The 24,532-nt window shown below is 27.0% G+C and overlaps 2 protein-coding genes across 2 annotated transcripts; one reads left to right on the forward strand and one right to left on the reverse strand.

Annotated features, from left to right (window-relative positions):
* Positions 1–201: 201 nt before the first annotated feature.
* LOC136087990 (tigger transposable element-derived protein 4-like) lies at positions 202–1,191 on the reverse strand. Its single transcript, XM_065811625.1, has one exon. It carries the CDS (start codon positions 1,189–1,191, stop codon positions 202–204), a length of 990 nt encoding a protein of 329 aa, XP_065667697.1.
* Positions 1,192–9,045: 7,854 nt separating this feature from the next.
* On the forward strand, positions 9,046–11,915 carry LOC101236336 (fibroblast growth factor 17). Its single transcript, XM_065812411.1, has 4 exons — positions 9,046–9,225; positions 9,722–10,088; positions 10,927–11,030; positions 11,193–11,915. The coding sequence occupies exons 1-4, from the start codon at positions 9,199–9,201 to the stop codon at positions 11,409–11,411; spliced, it is 717 nt and encodes a 238-aa protein (XP_065668483.1). The 5' UTR covers positions 9,046–9,198; the 3' UTR covers positions 11,412–11,915.
* Positions 11,916–24,532: the final 12,617 nt, after the last annotated feature.

Here is a 24,532-nt window from a genome sequence, read left to right on the forward strand (position 1 = left end):
CTTTGAAAATTTCAGAATTGAATGGCTCAATGCCAGCTACTCTAAATCCTGTCTGTATATTAGATGGTGAGAAAGCTTTTGTATACGGTTCTCGAACTATTGAAACAATATCATAAATGGTCATTGGTCTTGGGTTTGAAACCATCCAATTATCACATGCAGAATTGTAAAACCTTTTCAATGGTCCAAAAACAGTTCTATCTAATGGCTGCAATTTATGGCTGCAATGGGGAGGAAAACTTTGTAAATCATTGTAATTCCGTGTTGAATTGCAAGCTCCAAGCCTTTAACAGAAATATGACTTTCATGACTGTCGAGAAGTAACAAAACTGGAGATTCCTGAGAACAGTTTGAATATTTAACAAAATGTTTAATCCATTCTATGAAAATTTCTGAGTTTATCCAACCAGAAGGATTTGCAAATCCCACACATCCAGGAGGTCCTTCCTTAATCATGTAATCATGAAACTTTACCCTAGGAAAAATAAATAATGGAGGAATGGAATTTCCAATAGCATTAGAGGCACAACATGCAGTTACCAATGTTCCTCGTTCTGCAGATGTGATTCTTCCAACTTGTTTGCTTCCTCTACCAGCTAAAACCTTTACCGGCTTTTGAACGGTTGTTAAACCAGTTTCATCAACATTATATATACAGTTAGGATTATATTTATATCGATTTCTTACCGTTTTAAGATTTTTAAAAAACTCTCTTACAGTGTGTTTGTTAAAAGCTGTTGATCGAGCGAAGCTCGTTGCTTCAGGTGTTCGTAGAGACAACTCTGGTTGTCTTTTCATAAAACCTTGCAACCAATCAATGCCTGCAATTTTATTTTTGATCCATGATGATGGGCATATCTTATTGTTTTTTAAAGCAAATTCATATGCCAATAATCGCGTTGACCTAGTTGAAAGGCCATAGTTCATTTTTGATGCAATTAGTAAATAACTTGATAAACTTTTTTCATCTTCTGCTGTAAAAACTTGTCTATTGTTGTAGTTAGGCTTGAAAGCTTCATTTGGATTAAGCCTCTTTTTACGACAATATCTTTTTAAAGTCATTCTATCTATGTTAAATTGACGTGCTACAACATTCAGTTGTGTTCCTTCTAAAACTTTATTAACAGCTACTTTCATTGTTTCACTTGGTATAGCAACTTTATTTGTTTTTTTAATTCTATTTCTAACCATTTTAAGATCTGTAAAAATATATATCAATAAAAACATATGTTTTTAATAAATGCTAATATTTAACATAATAATATTATGTTAAATATTTTTTAATTATTATGTTAAATAATATTCTTTTGATATTATAAAATAATAGTATTATTATTACTAGCTTATAACATAAGTAGATTTAAAAAATGAAATGCTAAAAGCTATTGTTTGTTTATATATAGTTTTTTTTTAAATTATAAATACAATTCCATTCGTTTAACTGTATTGCTTATAAACAAAAATATGGGGCACTTCGTCTTCTATGGGGCACTTTGATCCTCCGATCAATGGGCCCCGCATAGTCAAAGATCAATGTACCCCAATAGGTATAGGTAACATATTGATAGCAATATCTACTGTATAAATTGCAGCCAAATAAAAATTATATATTATATTATACACCTAACACTTACAAATTTAAAATAAAATTGTTGTTAACCCATACAGACATCTAAATAAAAATATATTTGAATTATAGTACGATTTAAAAAAATCACTTTTTATGACGAAAAACAATATTTTCTTTATTTTTTTGACGCTGATAACCTTTTGAAAAAATATTACGAATAATCAATTAGGAAAGCATAATGGTTAATTAAATTGCAACCTCACTTCTAGTAAGGCAAAAATGAACGAGTAAAAGCCAAAAGATCATACTGCCCCGGCGATCAATGCGCCCCCATCTCCCCTACAGCATTTGATGAAACGTCGTTAATGTAACGTTGAACATAATTTTCATCACGCTTTAAAATTTACCATGTTTGCTGCTCCATCAAAGGATTCATCAAAAATTCTTTTCATTTTTAAACCATTGCGTTTAAGCTCTAATTTCAGTATAGTTCAACACCAGTTGCATCCATAATTTTTTTGCAACAAACAATCGCTCTTTCACGTTCTTTCCATGTACATACCGTAAGATTATCGGTTCCTGATCAATCACCGAAATATAAGTCAAGATATCTTGACTACCATACATTCGAACACTACATTTCTAATCAACAATTTCCTTGACTATTTAATTCTTTATCAAGTTTGAAACGGAAGTTAGAATATTGTTAACTTTGATCTTTGATAAAATTGTTACTAAGCCTCCACCTTCGCGCATGCTTCCCTTTTCTTTGCGTATCAAACATTCTTTCCTTCTTTTGACTAACCTGAATTTCTATTTCAACATGGTTATTAAGTGGAACCAAATTATATATTCTTATATAATCTTGTGGTATGTACATGGAGAGGACGTGAAAGAGCGATATATATATATATATATATATATATATATATATATATATATATATATATATATATATATATATATATATATATATATATATATATATATAAATTAGTAGAAAATCACTTAACAATTTTTCTCATTTAATACTTTTCATTAATAAAAACTCATCAGAAATCTGATGAGTCTTTATTAATGAAAAAAGATTTCTGATGAGTCTTTATTGATGAAACACAGTGTTAAATGAGGAAAATTTTTGTTAAGCGATTTTCTACTAATTGATAATTGCTCTGTTCTTTTAAGAACATTGAGCACTCTATTTTGTAGAATACATTTTAAAGTTGTTTAAATATATATATATATATATATATATATATATATATATATATATATATATATATATATATATATATATATATATATATATATATATATATATATATATATATATATATTTAATCAAACAATTTTTTATTTAAAGAAAACTCTGTGACACGCCTATAGAAGCAAAAATAAGAAGTGTCAAACCCGTTTGCTATCAAGTTGATGCATCAATGGATGATGCTTTAATTGCAATGTCAGAAATTAAAGGGTCATGAATTTCCACATGAAGCAATAACATGAAATGGTTTTCCGGTTTTCCGGTAGATCAGTCCGCGCCTGGATAGTAGTTTAGAGGTTAAAACTAAAAACTCTATAAAAGTTGAAGTAGAAAAACAGCAATGAAAAATAACAAAATTTAAAAGTTTGTTGTATTTTTTATATAAAATATCAGGTTACGATTATGTCTGCCTAAGAGTAGCAATATTTAAACTAAAAAATGCAATCAATCTTTTTCAAATATATATTCAATTGTTTTCAAATAAATTCAGTATTCCTGGGGAGAACGCAGCCAAACAGCTACTTTAAAAAAAAAAAAACATTGTTTATGCTTATACTCCAACTCTGATTAATATATATTTGAAGAAAACAGGTGGGTAGATCCTCGACATTTGAACTAGTAAGAGGAATTCTCAACCAAAGTGATTCATCAAGTTTATTTAGGAATCTGAATCAAAATAACAGATTAAGATCATTAGCACCATACAGTTACACCAACCAAATAGTTTCTATATGTAATCAAAATAAAGAATTTTATTAGAGTTTGTATAAATTTCATTTGCAAAAGAAGATCAAAAAATTTTCTAAAATGGGATTCTATTACTGCAAACGGAATTTTGATTATCAACGAATATGATACTGACAATTTTGAATATCAATGAATATGATGACAATGTAATTTAACAATGACAAACAATAAGAGAAAAAATTTGGGGGTCGATACAAATGTTTCTTTATTGGGCAAAGATGATTTCAATTTCGTTAAAATATCACGAAAAAAATTTCAAAATTATATAAATGCTCATATATAGATTACACATACACTGTGGTAGAAAAATTAGCTGAACAAGGCTTTTTATACTAAGGGGTTGTCCATAAAGTACGTACGCTTTTTTTCATCCACCCCCCCCCCACTCCCGCATTTCGCAATACGCTTTTTTGAGTACCCTCCAGCTCCCTAAAAGTACCTACGCTTATAACCTATTTATCTAACATTTTATGATATTTTTTAATTTAGTGTCTCCTCTCTTTTATAATTGACCCACTGCCCTCCCATCTCATACACGCCGTTTGCAGACCCCCCTTTCCTAACTAGATGTGCCGCCTGGTAAGTGTCGAACTTGTGTCAACTTTATTTATAGCTAACAGTTCATAATTAATTGATCGAGAAAAAGTTAATGACATTGATTTTATAAGCAATGAAATCCAGAAAAGTAAAAAAGTAATCTTTAAGACCCAACAGAAATTTTAAGATTTCTTCTTTTAAAAAAAAAAGTATTAGAGGTAGTAGATATTTAAAATATAGATAACACTTCTGAAAACATGTTTGAAGATTCTGAGACAAAATTTAATTGAACTGGTCGACAAAATATTTTGATTTCCACATAAAGGGTCGTCAACATCTACTCCATAGATGCTAAAGTTATTTGGAGCATCATCAGCTTCATTTCTTGATATATTTATTATCCATATTTATCATATTGACCTATAATCAACATTTAACTAGTAGTCCAATTTACTTCCGTAGATAAACAGTGGCGATTGTAGATTAGTTAAGTCTCTTTAAAAGGTAAGATCGATGTATTCTAAATAAAGTAAATTTTTGGATTTTTAATATCTAAAATACCATTCTGTTCCATAATATAAAAGGAGTAATAAAAAGGTAATACAACGCATCGAAACACATCTCACCATAATCTCTCTATTTATAATTTCTTTTAGAAGATCCAGCTAAAATGCTTCCTCTGCTATGACCTCCTTTTGAAATATTTTGTCACATACGAGAACGTTTTTAACGCCATAATTTATTTGTATACTTGGTAGCGTTGAAAACTCGCTTGTCACGAAATTAATACAAAATTACTTGAAAATAAAAGAATGCAACATTGACAACATTGCAATAAAGCAAGAACACTATAGAATGTAAGCTTTTTAATTTATTGAACTTTTTTTAAAAAAAACATGCTTGGGGCAAAATGGGATACTTTTATAATAATGAATAATGCCAACTTATAATTTTATAGCCAGTTATAGTCATAGCCTAAAATTTAAAGCAACTTTAAGGCTAAATATGCAATTGTAATTTATAGTAAGGCATAGGTTTTAAGTCTAAAAGTAATATGTTAGTAACACTACTAACTAGTAGGCCAATACTAGCCTGTACAATACTAGCCTGTAACATATAAAAAGTGTAAAGACTAATATCATATTATAGATCTATTTGTCTGTTTAGTTGAACAAAATTACAATTAAGCTAGAAGCATTACACGTGTATAATTACACAATTTAAAAGTATTATAAACTCGTAAGAAAAATGGAAAAGCACTCTATTGAAACTAACCCATTTTAAGTCGTTGTAGTGTGGCACATTAAAATGCATTATAATCAAAACTGAGTTAATTTTATTGTTAAATTAAAGACCTTATTTGTCGACAATAAGACATAATTTAAATACAATAAAAGGTTTAGTTCAAAGCTTTAATTAATAAGTACCAGTTTCTTAATCGTATGTTAAAAAAATGAGACGAATGAGACGCGAAGATTTGTATTCACCTCAACAATAATGCTGCGTAAAATGTGGACTATAGCTCAAGTTAGAATTGTCTTGTATTGCGTTATTTTAGATCTAATCATTTCTGTTTTTGGGAAAAGGTACATTTCCTAAATCCCATATTACCCCAATACCCCGTTTTCCCCTAATAGCTTTCAAAACAAATTACTCTCCTCAATTTCCTACCAATGCACCCATTTATTGTAAATTTCCAACAAATTAGAGAATGGTGTCCATCTTTATTTGGCCAAAGAACATAATAAAATTGTCTTGAAACAAATACTCTCCATTGTAATACTGTATTCCTATAATCTATGCTGTTTAAACTAGAGCGGATTCTTCTTCTTTGTAAATTGAAACCTTTTGATCTAAAATAGCCATATAATAATGGTTTTCCAAATGGTCCCCCGTGGCAAGATATGTACTTACGTATAATTATTTCTATTTCCTGGTCACTGATGTTGCTAAAACAAGAAAAAGTGTTTTAGCAACTTTAATAATGTCAATCCAAGTTCATTTACTTTGCGATGAATTGTGCAAAGTAAAACACGCTAAATATTTGATACACAATTGCAACATCAAAATTCTTGTTGAACATATTTTGGAATTTGCACCATAGTTCCCCAGGAAATACTACTTTGTAGTATATTAATATTAAAATAGCTTTGTTTTGAAGATTTTTCATGCTAATAAAAGATTAGCTTATGCCAAAGCTCCCCAAATAAATCTAATATACTTTCCACAATTCATTTGTTGTTTTCATCACCTCTAAACTCTTTGTTAAAAAAGTTTAACTGCTAAATAAATTGATCGATCAAATCAATAAGTTGTAATAATAGCAAAAATGATAAATCAAGAAAAAATAACAGACTTTTATATATATCTGCACCCATGTTATTTTCACTGATTTCAGTCGCCATTATTTCTGTGCAGATTTCATTCATTTAGTTAATGTACTTTTGTTTACGCGCGTAAACAGCTTTTTCCTAGAAATGTTTAACATATTTAATGAATATGTATTTGAAAAAGATCAAAAAAAGGCTCAGGGCAAAAACAGGGAATGTCACTTTTTGAAAGTTTGGAGATTTTTTTATTAACATGTTGTACAAATTATAGACTGCTTTCTTTATTAAATTTGAAGCAAAAAAATAAAAGTTAAGGGTCTAATTTAAATAAAGATTTAATGAGAGTAAAGGAAATCTTCGAAAATTGATTTTTCTCAGTTTGCAAAAATGTGTCATTCCCTGCTTTTACCCTGACCCTTAAAATATTTGAAAATGATCTAATATATATTTGAAAATGATCAAATATATATTTGAAAATGATCAAGTTTATCTTTGAAAAGTTTAAATATTTTTTCGATTTTGAATATTGCTACAATTTGCAGGCATATATGATTTAATAAGAGAAAAAAGTGTTTGAAAAAAAGGTTTCTATCTACTATCTTTTTTAATAAAAAATTTTGTTGATCGAAGCGGGTAATGCTTGAAACTATATATACACGAATTATATAATTATTAAATATCATTTCACTGGATTTGTATCAAGTAAAACTCGTTTGACGTTGACATTTTTAAAATATTGGCTACAAGCACTTTTTTTAAGCATGGTTACAACGATAATTTGAAATTAATTTAATGTTTACCACTTGATGATTTTCTATCTGCGTCATTAAATAGCAATCGAGCCACAATCTAGCTGCGTCAAATAAATCGGCCCACAACTTGACACTTTTAAAATTTAAATTAACTTTAAATTGTACGTCATAATTTTGTTTATATAAAGCTTGGATTAGGCCGGGTGAATAAAAAAAAAATGATTGCTTTTACTCAGCGTTTTTGGAGTCATTGCTCAGCCTTACGTGAATAAAAATTTCAGCAAAACTGCTGAAATTTTATTCAGGTAAAGCTGAGCAATTTATTCCAAAAACGCTAAGTAATTGCTCAGCTTTACGTGAATAATAGTTTTATCAAAATCGTTAAAATTTTTATTCACGTAAAGTTGAGGAATTACTGAGTAAATTCCTTTTTTTATTCACCGGCCTATTGTCTTTCCTATTTTTTTTTAAATTAAACATAGCTATGATGTGTTTTAAAGTAGTTGAGCCTGTTTTTAAATTTTAAATTATTAAAAAGTTTAAAAAGACATATAAAAGATTTGAGAGGATGTTTTAATTACTATATTTCAGACGCTTTCAAAATATCTTTTACACAAAACTTAGGTCTAAAAGACGTGCTGGGATAAATGTGCATGGTTTTTAGTGCAAAGGAACATTACCCCTTCTTAAGCTAAATAGTTACCCACAGAACTGTTTTAATTTTTCTGCTCTTTCGGTACTTGACCCATTTTTGAAAGACATTACTTCATCATATTTTATCTACTTTGTTACATTTTTTAGACTTTTTATTTTTTTAACATTATTTTAAAACAAAATCCTTTAAAAATTCTTTATTCAGATTTCTTTTAAATCTTATATAAAGATTATTTTTAATAAAAATTGTTAAGCAATCTGAACGGTATAAAGCAAAAGGGTAAACAAATTCCTACAAAAAAAAAGGAACTGCCCGTTATTTAAGTTATTAAAGTTAATTAAACTTTTAAGTTTAGAGGCGCATCAAAAGATAAAAAGTTGTTTAATGATTGCGGTATGTTAGCTAACCCCGACAAACCAATTTAAAAATTTGGCAAAACGTCAAAAAATGTAATTTGCATAATATTTCGCTCAAAAATTCTCGCTCATCTTAGCAAATAAGGTTATATTTTTATATTCTATTACATTACTATTCAAAATTAGGTTATTGAAAATTAATGAAAATTTTTATCGAAAAAATTCATTCTATCAGTTTAATAATTCCTCATACAAGTTTTTATTTTTTTCGAAAAACTGTTGCAAATTCGGTTTATGAATCTACTAGGTTTTCCATAATTTTTTCAATGTTTTTAAATATTTCAAATGAAACGATACCTAGTTTAAATTTAATTTAAACAAAGTAAAAAATGTCTGAATTATTTTATTATTGCTAAAGGATTTGGTTTTTATAATTCTTTGTTTAAATTTGCAAAATAAAAAAAATTAAAAAGTTATTTAACAATTTTTCCCCTTTTTTTAACATTGGTAAAAAGTTATTTAATTCAACTGATTTTATTTTTTAAATCGAACATACGTTAATTGCGTTACATGCGTCTAATCGATTACTTTAGTTCGATATTATAATTCGTATAATTAAAAAAATTTGTATCTCAAACGATTAAAAAAAAGTTTGACTTGCGTGAAAAAACAAATAAAAAAACCAAAAAAGAAAATGTATAAAAAACAAGCTGAAGTGGTGCCAGTCACATTTGTAAGAAGGATATCTTATGGTTGCAAATCTATCATTATAGTTTTATTGAGCTCTAACAAATTCATTAATGATTTAACTAATGATTGGCAATCTTATCGTCTCAATAAACGGATTCCGACGGACGGAAGTCAACTCTGAGGATAATTTTTTGTATTATAAACGAGACTTGTTATTGTCGGAGTACTTTACATATATTTAGATTTTAGATTTCGTGCACATTTCTAAGAGTCATTTTAAAGCAAACGATTAAAGAAATGCTAGGAAATATACCTTCTGCAAAGGTTTGTTTAATTCATATAAAAACTTCAACAACAAAAAAAAAAAAAGGAAAGAGAGAGAAAAAAAAGTTTATAATACTAGGAGCTCATTTGGGCTTAGCCTATCGTACCAATTTATAGCTTAAGTATGATTCACAATTTAGTAATTTAAATATAAATAATATATATATATATATATATATATATATATATATATATATATATATATATATATATATATATATATATATATATATATATATATATATATATGTATATGTATATATAATTTATTAAATGAGTGGTCACATAATACTTAATATTGTAGATTATTTTATATCTATTATATCAATTTCTATAATTATATATATATATATATATATATATATATATATATATATATATATATATATATATATAATATATATATATATATGTATATAATTTATTAAATGAGTGGTCACATAATACTTAATATTGTAGATTATTTTATATCTATTATATCAATTTCTATAATTAGTTTCTCGGAGTATGTCTTATCTTGTGTTGCCCAAACTTATGGACTATGAGTTTAGTTATACCTCGAAAACATCGCATTCATACACCATCATTAATAGATATTCATGAAACGCCTAAGAAAAACGAAATAGTGCCGACTGCAAATCTTGAAGAACTATCAAACATAACCAAGAAAGATGATACCAAGGAAATGACATCTGACCAACCTTCTCAAGATGCAACAAGTTTAGATAGAATTTTAAATACAATTTTAAGTGATAAAACAAATGCTAGAAAAGTGTATTTAAGGAGCAAAATAAAAGGGTTTTACTTGAAAATGAACAATGATGGACATCTCAGTGGCACACACGACATAAGTGATAAAAAAGGTTAGAAATACTATATTTTTGTTGGTGTGTGTGTGTGTGTGTGTGTGTGTCTGTGTGTGTTAATGAATTTTTGTGTGGCGTAGCAATTTAAAAACAATAGAATAAATTAAAGTTTAGTTGTGCACCATTTTTTTGCACAATAAAACTTAACCCATACCAAAATGGGTTTTAGTACCAGCGCTTTTCATTTAAGAGTTCACAAATAAAGAGCAACTAAACACAAGCATGATCTCTATTAGTGAATTCTTTCATGTTTTATCGTAAAAGTATAGTTTAATGTGTATAAACTTTACACAATTTTTTTACTTTGAGTGTTTTTGCATAAAAACGCGTTTTAAAATATTGGATGTTTTTAAATTTATCTTAAATATTCATAAAAATATACTAAAAAATTTTTTTAAGAGACGAAAATTTTTTTTATAACAAAAAAAAAGTAATTGAAACGAAAGTAAATGAAAAAAAGAAAATTTGGAATTTTTAATTAATATTTGCGATGCAAAAAACTATTAATTCATTTTAAAGTTTTAAGTAATCCATTGAAAGAAAAACCGTTTTACTGTAGACAATAGTTCCTTTTGCATGCATCCATATAAGCTATTATGCGTCACACAACATTAAAATATTCGGAACAATAACCGGAATCAAAGAGTACTTATTTCAATTAACATTCACCCTAAATATTGGAGTTATTTAGAAAACTTAAAATAAAGAATAGATATATATTTTCAGAACAATTTCATTCAAAAATATAGCATCTTTAATTTTTTTTATTTTTCAACTATTTAATATAATAACTTTTTAAATTTAAAAATTCACATTGTGTTTCTGTTGTTGTTAGCAATATTTATTATTGAAACTATGACACGTGGAGTTGTAAGAATCAAAAGCGAAAGTACTGGTAAATACATATGTATAAATCAAAATGGAAAACTTGTAACAAAGGTAAGTGATATAATCCCAATTTACATAATCTAGGTTTATCAATGATTTATTACGTCACTTGTTGGATTTAACAAGATTATTATAGTAATTTAAAAAGTTGTACCGCAACATCCTTTTTTTTTTACATTTCTACAATTTAAATTCTATCACAATTTTTCATAGGCTAAACCAATACTCAAATGTTTACTTCGACAATACTTCGAAGAGAATTATTATCATATATTTTGGTCGTATAAATATTCACGTGTATCGGATGGTGAAAGCGGTTGGTTGCTTGCATTAAGAGACAACGGCAAAATCAAAAGACCGTCAAAAACTAAATTAGGCGATAATTCTACTTTTTTCTTTATACAAGATGCACAAAATTTATGGCTAGGATAATTATAGGCATTTAGATTAGTTAATGTTTATAGAGTTCAAATTATTTATATCAAATTTAGGGTTTCATCCTTTTTACAGAGCGTTTGAACATTATATTATTAAGTTATGGATAACCCCTTTTTTACGGGGTGCTCAGTAATTATGAATGTAAATAAGATTTATTTATATAGATTATAAAATTATTTTTAATTTATTAACAATTTTTTTCTTTTCTTTATACTCAGAAATTATATATTTATTAGTAGTGCTACTGAAATCAGTTTTTTTTTTCTTTTTTTTTTTTTTTTTTTTTGTGTTAATAAAGTACGCCGTTTTGTTAGTGGTAAATCAATTTCTTTTTCTTTTTTATAGTTAACAAATTAACTTTTTGTAACGCCGCCAAAAGATTAAAATGCGAAGAATTAACTATAATTAAAATATTTAAATGCAATATATTTTGTTTATAAGAAATGAATGGAGTTTACTTGTACTTCTTATATAATGAATAATATAGCGTTAACTCAATGTTTAAGCTCTTTACTTGTTTTAAAAGTTTAAAGGTTTTAGTCAAACCATTTTTATTTCATTCTTTTATAGCATTATTTGTTTCTCTTAAGAATTTATACATTTATTTTAATATGAATTGTCATATCGGTAATAGTAATTTTAAAAAATGAATATACATTTTTAAAGGAAGTAACATTTTTAATGGTGATTTTTTTAATGCATTTAAACAAAAGCACTGATTGTGAATTGCTAAGGGAATAATTTTTTTTTAATTTATTCATGAGATAAAGAAAGGAGCTATGTTAGAATAGACAATGGATTGAATTAAACTATGGGGTTGATGGTCTTAAGTTTATTGGTCTAAAAAGGCATTCATTTTTTAAAACAAAAGAATAAAATTTATTACATTTTTATAAAAATACTTCTTAACTTTTTCACAAAATTGCTTGTCATTTTCAAATATAGGTTTTATTATAAATTAAGCATACGTTTTGGTACCCTGCAAAAAATTTTGCTTTTCCAACAAGTGTAGTTAACGCTCGGAAATTTACTTATAATAGAAGTTTATTTTAATAAGAGTTTTTTTTATTTTCATTGCTGTATTTAATAATCGACATTCTTTCAAACTATTTTAAGTCCAATGAGACCAATACTATTTGAATTTGTACCAATTAATAGCCGGGTTGAACAATTAAAAGTCGAATGGCTTGTAAATGAAAAACTAGATGTCACTGTTTTTAATACAGATTATAAAATTTTAAGAAAGATATTTTAAAAATTAAAAAATTAAAAAAACATTAATAAATGAAATTATAAACTTGTTGAAGATTTATTTATTATCTGATTATCGATTATCTGATATATTTGTTGTTGAGCATTTATTTATTTATTATTATTTATTGATATTTATTTTACACAATTTTTTTTTAAACATAAATAATACAATTATTAATTAATGAAAACTCAATAAATTTTATAATACAAATTAAATAAATAAAAAATATAACCGTAATAGCATAAAAAATAATAAGTAAATAAAACAAACTAGATTGACATATTTATATTATAATGAACAGTTTGTTTATTTAAAGATGGGTTTTCACATTTAATATGGAGTGCTTCTTTAATTTTCAATTTGTTTTTGTAAGGAGCAGTATCCAAAATTTTAAAACAATTAAAGGCATGGGCTCCTGCAGGATTTTTTGATGTTTCAGATAGGACACTTTCACACTTAGTGCAAACTCCAAACTTAAGTATGTTCATAATTATGCCAAATGAGTAGGCTTTGCAAAACTTTGGGATGGCGAAGGCCTGGGAACAAAACAGACTTAAAACGCTTGCCCCCTGCCCAAACGTGAGTGCACTGATGTAATAAAATTTTCAACTTTACTATCTTAAACTAAATTTAAATTTATCAACAGATTTTAAATTTTGCAGAAAAATATTGTAAATTACAAAAGTTATGACCATGCAGTTTTACACCCCCTCATTTTTTTTAAGGAGTGGGGGGTCTGAAAACTCGCATGCTCATAACTTTTGCAATTATTTTTAAATAATTACAAAAGTTATGAGCATGCAAATTTTTCAACGAAATTTAAAATCTGTCGATAAGTTTAATTTAAGATAGTAAAGTTCAAAATTTTACTACATCAGTCATGCCCTCACGTTTGAGCAAGGGGGGGGGCAAGTGTTTTAGGGCTTTTTTTGTTCTCAGGCCTCCGCCATCCCACATTTTTGCAAGTCCTACTCATTTGGCATAATTATGAACATACTTAAGTTTGGAGTTTGCACTATGTGTGAAAGTGTCCTATCTGAAACATCAAAAAATCCTTTTATTAAATGCCTGGAGGTTTCTCCAATATAACTGGCATTACATCCAGCACAAGAAAATTTGTAAACAACATTGGATTTGAGTTGCTTAGGAAGTGGATCTTTTATACATAAATTATTTTGTAATTTGTTGGTAGTGAAAATTAAATTAATTATGACATCTTTACAATATTTTTCAATAATTTTATTAACTTTAAATTAAGTAAAATCCTATAAATGGAAGTTTATAGTACCTTATATTAGGGTTATCAATACTATTTATAATATATGGATTTAACTTTTTATCAACAAATAATTTAATTTCAGTTTCAATTATTTTTGGTGGATATTAGTTATTTTTTAAAACATCAGATAGATATTTTATGTCCTTATCAAATTCTAGCCATGTGCTGTTGATTTTATATCGTCATCTCAAAGCAAGAATGCACCATCTAGGTTTTTTGCTTTGTAAAGAAAAATTTTCTCCACAAGGCAAAAACCTAAATGGTGCGTTCTTGCTTTGAGGTGGTGATATATTCTATCAATCAAACAACGTATAAAACTAATTTTGTAACAATAGGGAACAAAACAATATATATATATATATATATATATATATATATATATATATATATATATATATATATATATATATATATATATATATATATATGTATATATATATATATATATATATATATATATATATATATATATATATATATATATATATATATATATATATGTATGTATATATATATATATATATATATATATATATATATATATGTATGTATATATATATATATATATATATATATATATATATATATATATATATATATATATATATATATATATATATATATGTATGTATGTATATATATATACAGCGGAGAAAACAGAATTAGCCTCACCATTATTTTTTGTTCTAATTTTAAAAAAATGGGAGTAAATGGCAATGAAACAATTATTAAGTCTACTTTATTTCCTATTATCTTCTACTACAACTAAAAAGTTTGTAAATTGGTATGCTTAATTAATTACAAATGGAAAAAAATTAAAAGTATTCAATTTGTGGAGAAAATAGAATTAGCCTCCTTTACGTTATATACAAGAAAATTCAGAAAATAATATTTAGTATTGCTTCCTAAATTTTGATAATGACTTCAAATATGCGTCTTGACATACTAATCACAAGATTTTGGATAGTTTCTATAGATATTTCATTACAAGCTTCTCCGATACAAGTTTTCAGCCCCAAGGTGGATTCAAATTGCTTTCCATTATCATAAACTTTTCTAGAAAGTATTCTCCATAGAATTTGAATTGGGTTAAGATCTAGACTAGATGAAGGCCATTCCATTACGTGAATATTTTTTTCTCTCAACCAAGCTTTTGTTAGCTTTGAGTTTTGGATAGCATTATTATCTTGTTGAAAAGTGAAATTTTCACCCATCAGTTCCTCACCATGTTCAAGCAAACTTATTTTTAATAAGTCAATGTAGTCTGGTGAATTCATTTTTGTTGAAATGCATGCCATTGGAAGTTTTCCAGCAAAGGAAAAAGCCCCTAAAACCATAACAATTCCACCACCAAAGTTACGAGTCATCCGAGTTTCTTTCTTTTTTCGAAGATCGTGCCGGTAATATTGATAGCCATCAGGACCATCTAGATTCAACTTTTTTTCATCACTAAAGAGAACTTGATGCCACTCTTCCTGCCAAGACATGTGTTCTTTTGCAAATTGTAATCTAAGTTCTTTATGACAAGCAGTAAGTTTTGGTTTTGGTTTACGCTTTTTCCAAACTGTTTTTTTATCTTCATGTAATATTTGTCGTTGAACAGATACAGGTAATTGTAAATCAGCACGAATTTGAGATGCAGCCATGAGCTGAGCAGCAGCACGACGTACAATAACTCGTTTAGTACGATTATCAGTTTTACGTTTGTCTCCACTTTCCTTATAAGCTCCATAATTAACTCTAATCTTGAAGTAATTATTAACCACTTTTAGAGATCTTTTAATTTTCTTTGCGATTTTCCGATTAGATTAGCCTGTATCTTTGTATGATTTGATTACTGCTAATTCTTCATTCGTTAAACGCTTACCACGTCCCAATTCAAATTAAGGTATCAAAAACCAAATGTTAAAAACTTTATGAGCACTGATTTCAGTCTTTGTGGTCCTATACTAATAAAATCAAAATTTTAAAAATACACTCATATTTTATGATTTTCATATAAGAAATAGTATTTTATATTTAAAGCACAGTAAAGGAAAAAAATTATAAATTTTTTGTTTTTTGGTCAAAATTTTGGATCCATGGACCCTAAAAATGGACTACGCGCTGCAATAAACAGCCTGTACACTAATAATGGTATGATCATGAAACTTTCACAGCATTTTAATATCAAATGATTACACTCATCCTGCTAAATCAAATAATTAAACAAACAATTAAAACTTTTGTAAGAAAATCCGTTTAAGGACTAAAAAAAAGCCCTGAAAAGGCTTAGAACCTAGACCTTATATTTAGAACCAGTTAACTAACATGAATTCTTTTGGTAAGGTGAATGTGCATATATATAATAAACAACTCCTGAAAATTTCAACACAATCAGACAAACTAATCTCAAGATATTTATCGCAGCGTGCAAAAAACTCATATATTTAGAAAACAATAATAAAGATTTTTAATGAAAAAATTTTTAATATATAAAAAGGTCAAAAAATTATTGAAAAACAAAACGACTTGAGCATAATTGAAAACACAGAAAAAAGAAAAATGTGAAAACCCTAATATTTGAAAAACATTTAACCAAAATAGAATATTTCAATCAATGAAAAAAACGCTTGAATATAAAAAGATAATATACAATAACTACATTACAAAATACAATAACAGCCTTAACATAAATTTAATTTAAAAAAGTAACAAAAAACTAAAATCTAAAAAACTCCTGCTTTATAAGATGCACTTATTTCTAAAGTGGTACGGAAAACAAAAATCTCTTTAGGACAACGCTTCCAAATGATAGCATTAATGGACTCATTTGAGTTTGTCATGTAAACATCTACTAAGAAGCTTATCATCACTAAGGTCAAGAAAAATGGGTTTAACTTTACACCTAGAGTCATTAGTTTGAGGACACATATAGTGTCGTAATTCCAAACTCAAAGCATTTCAGCAGTGAAACAAAACAGCACCAATTGCTTTTTTCAATTGGTAAACTGTTGAACCAGTACTTTTCCGCACTGCAATACCATAATAATATTGAAGTTTATTAATCAACTTATCAGTTAAGTGACCTTTACCTCCTAATGATTTGCCATCAGCCAACTTGGTTTTGTCGGAGGATTTGAGTTTACGTAGTCTATTACCAACTCATTTTTGCACATTTCCTACACATTCTAATTTTTCAACAATCAAACCTGGGTAGGGATCACTTTTTAAAACCTCAGCATGTGCTTTGGAATCCCCATCTCCAATGTAATGAGTAAATCGAAGTCCCCTTTTGTCCATAGATTTCATAAAACTATCTACAATTCCAGAAATTTCCATAGATCCAGCAGAACCTTTGTGATTATTTAAACAATCATGGGTTTCCAAAAAATTTTCATAAAGTTCTGGATCGCTATCTTTTCTTGATTTCCATGATGTACAGGCATTGCATATTTTTGAAAGAACTCGATATTCAACACATTTCCCTGAGTCACTAGCATTAACAGTAACAACACCATTAAGTGAGGAATGACCCCTTTTTTGCCAAGTTCCATCACAGGAAACAACAACATCAGCTACTACATTAATATCAAAATCATTTGGTTGGATATTGTTGTTAAGATATCGAAATTCATTTGCTGAATTTTTCATTTTCACATCAGCTACACTTTGGTATATGATATGAATTTTATCTTGAATACCATTAAATGCTTTTATGTTAATTGGATGAGGTAAGTTCATTAGACCACAAAATTTTTCCAAACCAGAATGACCTTTTCCTATCTCTCTCATGGCAACAACAGATCTATAATTTATTTCAAATGGTGACATTCCTGGACCTTGCTTTTCAATCTCTTTGCTAGAATAAAAAGACTGTTTCCAATTGCACGAAGATGTTGTACAAGAAATGTTTAAAAACACAGCCAAGCCTTTCTTTTTATAACTGATAAACCAGTTGAGATTTTAATTGAATTATTATGGCATTGAGGACTATGTCCAATCAAAGTAACAATTGATTTTAAAATGTCTGTGTCAATAAGTACAAAGCATGAAGGCAATTTATTTGAATCATTAATTTTTGCATTACTATTTTTACTGCTATGTGATAACTTTTTTGAAGATGCCAAGATTTTTGATTGAGTTGAGTTAGTGATTTCCGATTCAGAAGTTAAATTGATGCTGACTGTTGATGCTGAGGAAAATTGATTTCCTCTAAAGTATTTTTTTTTTGAAAATCCTGTTACCACCTGCTTTCCTTCTTAAATTTGAATCACATTTATTTATTTTTTTTAAATAAAAATAAGCACGAGACAAATAAAGTAACACAAGGCTGATTTTTCTATAAGTAATATATGTAAACATAGTAATTGTACTTAAAAATCATGGCTTATTTAGGAAAATAAACATGAAACAGTAACTGGTACCAGTGTGAAAAATTAAAGTAAATGGCGCAACACTCTAAAACACCTATTTTCTAATATAAACAACCCGTTGCTAAGGCCGTTGCTAAGAAAATTAATTAACTACACTAAGAAACTTGCAATTTTAGAGCATTTATAAATTCACTCCCTATAATCTATATATGTTGGAATGTAGAATGCTTTAAGAATAGACAATTTTTGAAAAATCGATTTTTTTTGATCTTTTTTAGTATAGGACCACCTTTACTTACAAATAACAATAAAAAACTAAGTCACAAATGCGTATCACCAAATCAAAATATGCAAGTAAACTGAAAATAATTATTGATGAGACTAATTCTTTTTGTTACCGCAAATATCAAGTATTATACATTTTATGGTTTTATTAAACGTACCGCAAATTAATTATGCTATATTATAATCTAAAAAGTTGTTGTTTGTAACGATAGTTATGCGTGTGGATACAAAAGATGCAACACACAAACTTGCTAACAGATTTACAAAATATTGAATCAGAACATGGTGAGGCTAATTTTATTTTCTCCACTGTATATATATATATATATATATATATATATATATATATATATATATATATATATATATATATATATATATATATATATATATATATATATATATATATATATATATATATATATATATATATATATATATATATATATATATATATATATATATATATATGTATATATATATATATATATATATATATATATATATATATATATATATATATATATATATATATACAGTGAAGAAAATAGAATTAGCCTCATCATGTACTGATTCAATATTTTGCATGCGCGTAATATATATAGATAGATAATCTAAACTTTTTTATAAAGATACTAATATCTAAACTTGAATGAACTTTATGAATTTAAAATACCCTTAAATCTTTTTGAAAAGTATTCTATACTTTAGACCCTCGATATCAAGAGCAATATTCTAAAAATTTATTAATCATCCGAAATAAATCAAAGCTTTCAAGAGAAATATTGTTATTTTAACGATACATGAAAATTAGATGCTGATAGACATTTATTTCATATACATTCATTTTTTTCATATCTTTCATTTAGGTTTTTGCGTGTTTACATCTATCTTTAAAGTAAATTATTCTGCAACCATGTTTTTGTAAACTATAAAGTTTCTTAAGCTTTGATTTTTGAGTACTTGCCCATAAAATGTTTGCATTGCTAATGAAGCTACGAATTAGCTTAAAGTAGATTAATTTAAGACTTTGTGTATTGATGTAAAAGCGAACCAAATCATCAATCAAACACCAAATACATCAAACCTATGGTTTTGGTTATTTTTGACGGGATGTATTTTATATGAGGAAGCCAGGATAACTTTTTATCATCAATAACTTCAAAGAATCTTATCTTGGATTGCTTTTAATTAGTTTATCTAATACACCATCTTAGTTATTTGTATTATATTTATCTATATTAATTATATATTCAATATAATTATCTGATTCACCAAAATGAATATCTACATATTTAATATATTTATTTATATCAATATATTTAATTATATTTATATTATTTATATTAAATATATTTTATTTTATTATATTAATTATATTTAGCATACAATAATACGAGATTAATAGGATTATTTTTTAAAATTACAAAATTTTGTAAAAACCTGATAAAGTAATAACTAAATATAAGTCAAAATAAAACATTAAATACCTAGTTAAAAGTTAAAACTATAGAAGGTTTTCTCAAAAATTAATTATATGTATTTTAAAAACTTTTTGAATAAATTTGTTTGGATCATCATGTAAATTAATTCTTTGACTTATTTATCTAATTGTGTTAGTTCTATGTTTGAGAAGCTTGATCTTGACAATATTTTAATTTTTTTGTTATCCGATGTATTTTTTGTTATCAGTTGTATGTTTTATTATCCAATGTATTTTTTATAATCCGATATATTTTTAATTATCCGATATACTTTTTATTATCCATATTTTTAAAACGTGAAGAGGTGTTCAGAAAAAGAGTATGTCTAGAAATTAAACAAGGTATTAGGAGCATATTATAATCAATCCCCCCATCCTCCCTTTTCTTTAAAATTATACCTGGTTTTTTAGAAAACTTATATCTTTTAATATCATTAAAAAAATATATAAAAGTTATACATATTTGAAACCAGAATAAAATTTTATATATATATAAATAAAAACCCCAAAATTGTTTTTTCTATGGTTATAGTGCTTTAGTACCACCTAAAGTTTCAATTTTCAATCAAATTTCGTCAAATTAGTTCAACCATTAAAATAAAACATAGCAGCAATTATATCTGTTTTAAAATTAAGGATTTCAAGGTTTAGAAACCTATTTAGGGCTCTTTGATGAATATAGTATATGTTTATAATATATATGCAGAAATAGTTTTTCGTTGTTAATTTTTTTCAGCAATATAAATTACAAATAAGTCAAATTCAGTGAGCCAGTATGTAATAAACAATAAATAACAGATTATAAACTGAGAATTTCTAAAGCACTTGGTTCAGGTGAATTGACATTTTCCCAAAAAACATTAGTTTAGAATAGCTGGAAATGACTTCAACATATAAAGGAAAACAATCTTAAAAAAGTGAGCCATGGTGGCATAGAATTTAAGGCTGGGAAAGAAACCTTGCTTGAAAACTATTAAGATTACTGAAAATATATAATATAAAAAAAGATGATCAAATATGTAATACAATAATGATTATACATTTTGTAACCAATTGATTAATAAGGGGTCGTCCATAAATTACGTCACGCTTAAGGAGGGAGGGGTAGACGATTTTGTTGATGATTTGTTACGAGGGGGCAGGGGTCTTGATTTTGTGACGCAACATTTTTTTTATTTTTTAGTTTTAAATCTAGAGAAGACTTACTTTTAATTAAAAGAGTATCTGATCAAACCAAAACCCTCAGTTGATGTATCAACATGTTGATTGTAAAATCAACATGTTGATTGTAAAGTCAACAGCGCCTAAATCTTACTTAGTCGATGTGTACACTCCTTTAACGGAGTAGTTACAACCTGGTAATGGACTGTCACGTCTATGTAAGACTTTACAGTCCGTTGTAACAATCTATGCGCAGTGCAGGTTCTGCGTTTTGACTTATATATATGGTCCAAGTGCAGAACCTTATTTAGTAGGTGCACAAAAGTGTGCAGCAACTAAAAAAACAACCTTTTTTTTTGCGCATTTTTACTCGCGATCGAATCGAAATCGAAAACAAAAAAACAAAAAACCTATTATTAGCTGTTGTTGTAGTGGCGTGAGCGAAAACCTAAGCATTTTTTTACAACAAATTATTAAAAAAGGCGAAAAAGAAAAAAAATATTTTACTTGGGGACTTTAATATGAATTGTTTTCTTTATAACAATGACTACAAAGTAAAATTTTTTTATGACGCAATTTTTAAAATAGGATCAATCCCCCTAATCAATCGACCTACTAGAGTAACAAAAAACTCAGCGACTCTAATTGATAACATTATTTCAACAGATATTTTTAATAATGACTTGCGAAAAGGTATTTAAAAAGCGATATAACAGACCATTTCCCCATTTTCGTTACAATTAACACCTATACAGAAAAAAAAATTGACAAAAAAAAGTAATAAAGAAACGAATTTTTAATCAGAATAACTTTAACTCATTCAAAGACCAGCTATCTTTACTAAATTGGAGTAATATAAACATTAATGATAATGCAAATGACATATATGAAACTTTTTTCAAAACATTTTATTCGGTATATGACGCTAACTTTCCTTTGTCGAAATAATTGCAAAACCTATGAGTTTGAACTCTCCTTGGATTACCAAGGGATTAAAAAAATCATCGAAAATCAAACAAAAGTTGTATATAACTTTTCTTAAAACAAAAACAACTGCAAACGAAAAAATTTACAAAAATTATAAATATTTGTTTGAGAAAATTCGTAAAAACTTAAAAAAAAATTATTATTCAGAATTAATTAACAAATTTAAAAATAGCACAAAGCGCATTTGGGAAATAATGAAGGAAATTACTGGAAGAAAAAAAAATCATGCTTAGGTTTTCTACCACAAATGATTAAAATTGATAAAACTGTTATATTTAAACCAAAAGCAATATCACATGAATTTAATAAATTTTTTACTGAAATAGGTCCTAAACTATTAATTAAGATCCCTATTACCAAAGCCTTATTTAGTGACTTCTTATTACCATTGGATAAGTGCGTATGCTCTGATGAGTTGTCCTCTGATTTATCAACTGAAGAACTTAAAAGGGCATTCAAATCTATTAAAAAGAATAGATCATGTGTATCAGATGAAATAAACGAAAACGTGATTATAGATTGTTTCGAGCAATTAAAAGATGTTCTCTTTTAATTGCTCGACAATTAAAAGAGAACATCTTTTAATTGCTCGAAACAAGAAATTTTTCCAGAGCAATTAAAAATTGCTAAAGTGACTCCTATTTATAAAGAGGGCGATCAATCTAAAATAACAAACTATCTCCCCATCTCCGTGCTTTCTATATTTTCGAAAGTTTTAGAAAGAATTATGTGTAACAAAGTATACAAACATCTTGACAAAAATAACTTACTATACGCTAATCAGTTAGGTTTTGAAAAAGATAACTCAACGGAGAATGCCATCATCCAATTTGTAAATGAAATCTCAAAATCTTTTGAACAATAAATATACTTTAGGTATTTTTATTGACCTATCGAAAGCCTTCGATACGGTCAATCATCACATTTTACTTGAAAAGCTGAAATACTATGGAATAAATAAACAAGTGTTAAGGTGGTTCAAAAGTTACTTATCGAATAGAAAACAATTTGTTATTGGTAATGACAGCTATCAAAACAATTGTCTAAATATAACATACGGGCTTCCACAAGGTTTAATCCTTGGACCACTTCTTTTTTTAATCTATATAACGATCTAAAAAAAAGCAACTAATCTGATAAGCATCATGTTCGCAGATGATACTAATTTATTTGTCTCTAAGAGTGATATTAGCGAACTTTTTACTACAGCAAATAAAGAACTTGAACATTTATCCCACTGGTTCAAATCTAAAAAACTAACACTAATCACCGAAAAAACTAAATGGACACTTTTTAATTCGCTTAAGAAAAAAAATTCTTTACCCTAAAACTTGCCTCAAATCTTTATTGACAATATTGAAATTAAAAGAGATCCCGTCACCAAATTTCTAGGTGTTTATCTCGATGAGAACATTACTTGGAATCAACACATTAACTATATATGCTTTAAAGTCTCTATAAACATTGGAGTTTTATACAAAGCACGAAATTATCTCAATAAGATAAATTTAAGACAACTCTATTTCTCATTTATTCATTGTTACTTAAACTATGCAAATATTGCCTGGGGAAGTACTGAAAAAGGTAAACTACAACGTCTTTATCGCTGTCAGAAATGGGCAATTTGCATAATTAACTTTGCTGATCGTTTTTCTCATTGTAAACCTTACTTTATTGAAATGAGAATTTTAAATATATATGAACTCAACGTCTTGAAAATGTTTTGTTTATATGTGGAAAAACAATCTATCTCCTCCAGTCTTTAAAGATCTCTTTAATTTAAAACCAACCAACAAATACGAACTTAGAAACATAAATTTTTTAGAAAAACCTTTTTTCTCACACAAATTTTAATCAATTCTCTCTTGCCTATTGTGCGCCATACCTGTGGAATAAACTTGTTTTTCTTACGTTTTGTATTTTATATTGTTTACCATATTTTGCTAGTTTATATTATTTACAGTTTAACTCGTGTAAAAGATTAATATATATGTATTCTTCATAATACCTTGCACTTCACAATTATTGTAAATAAAAAATATTAAAAAAGATGTAAAAAACTATATATTTTATTATATTTTATAAGGTCCCGATGACAAGATCCTTGTGATCTTCTTTCGGAAACCTAGTTTATATTTATATTTTAATAGTTTATTCTATTGTATAACGACTGACTTTGTAAACTGAAATAATAAAGAAATAAAAAAAAACCCTTTGCGACTTAACTAAAAAAAAATAGCGATGTTAATTTATACAATTACACGGGACTATTGGTGTGGAAAAAAACATTAAACAGACTGAAAAGTACTA

The sequence above is a fragment of the Hydra vulgaris genome, chromosome 12 (assembly GCF_038396675.1).
Source record: "Hydra vulgaris chromosome 12, alternate assembly HydraT2T_AEP".
Classification (NCBI taxonomy): Eukaryota; Metazoa; Cnidaria; class Hydrozoa; order Anthoathecata; family Hydridae; genus Hydra; species Hydra vulgaris.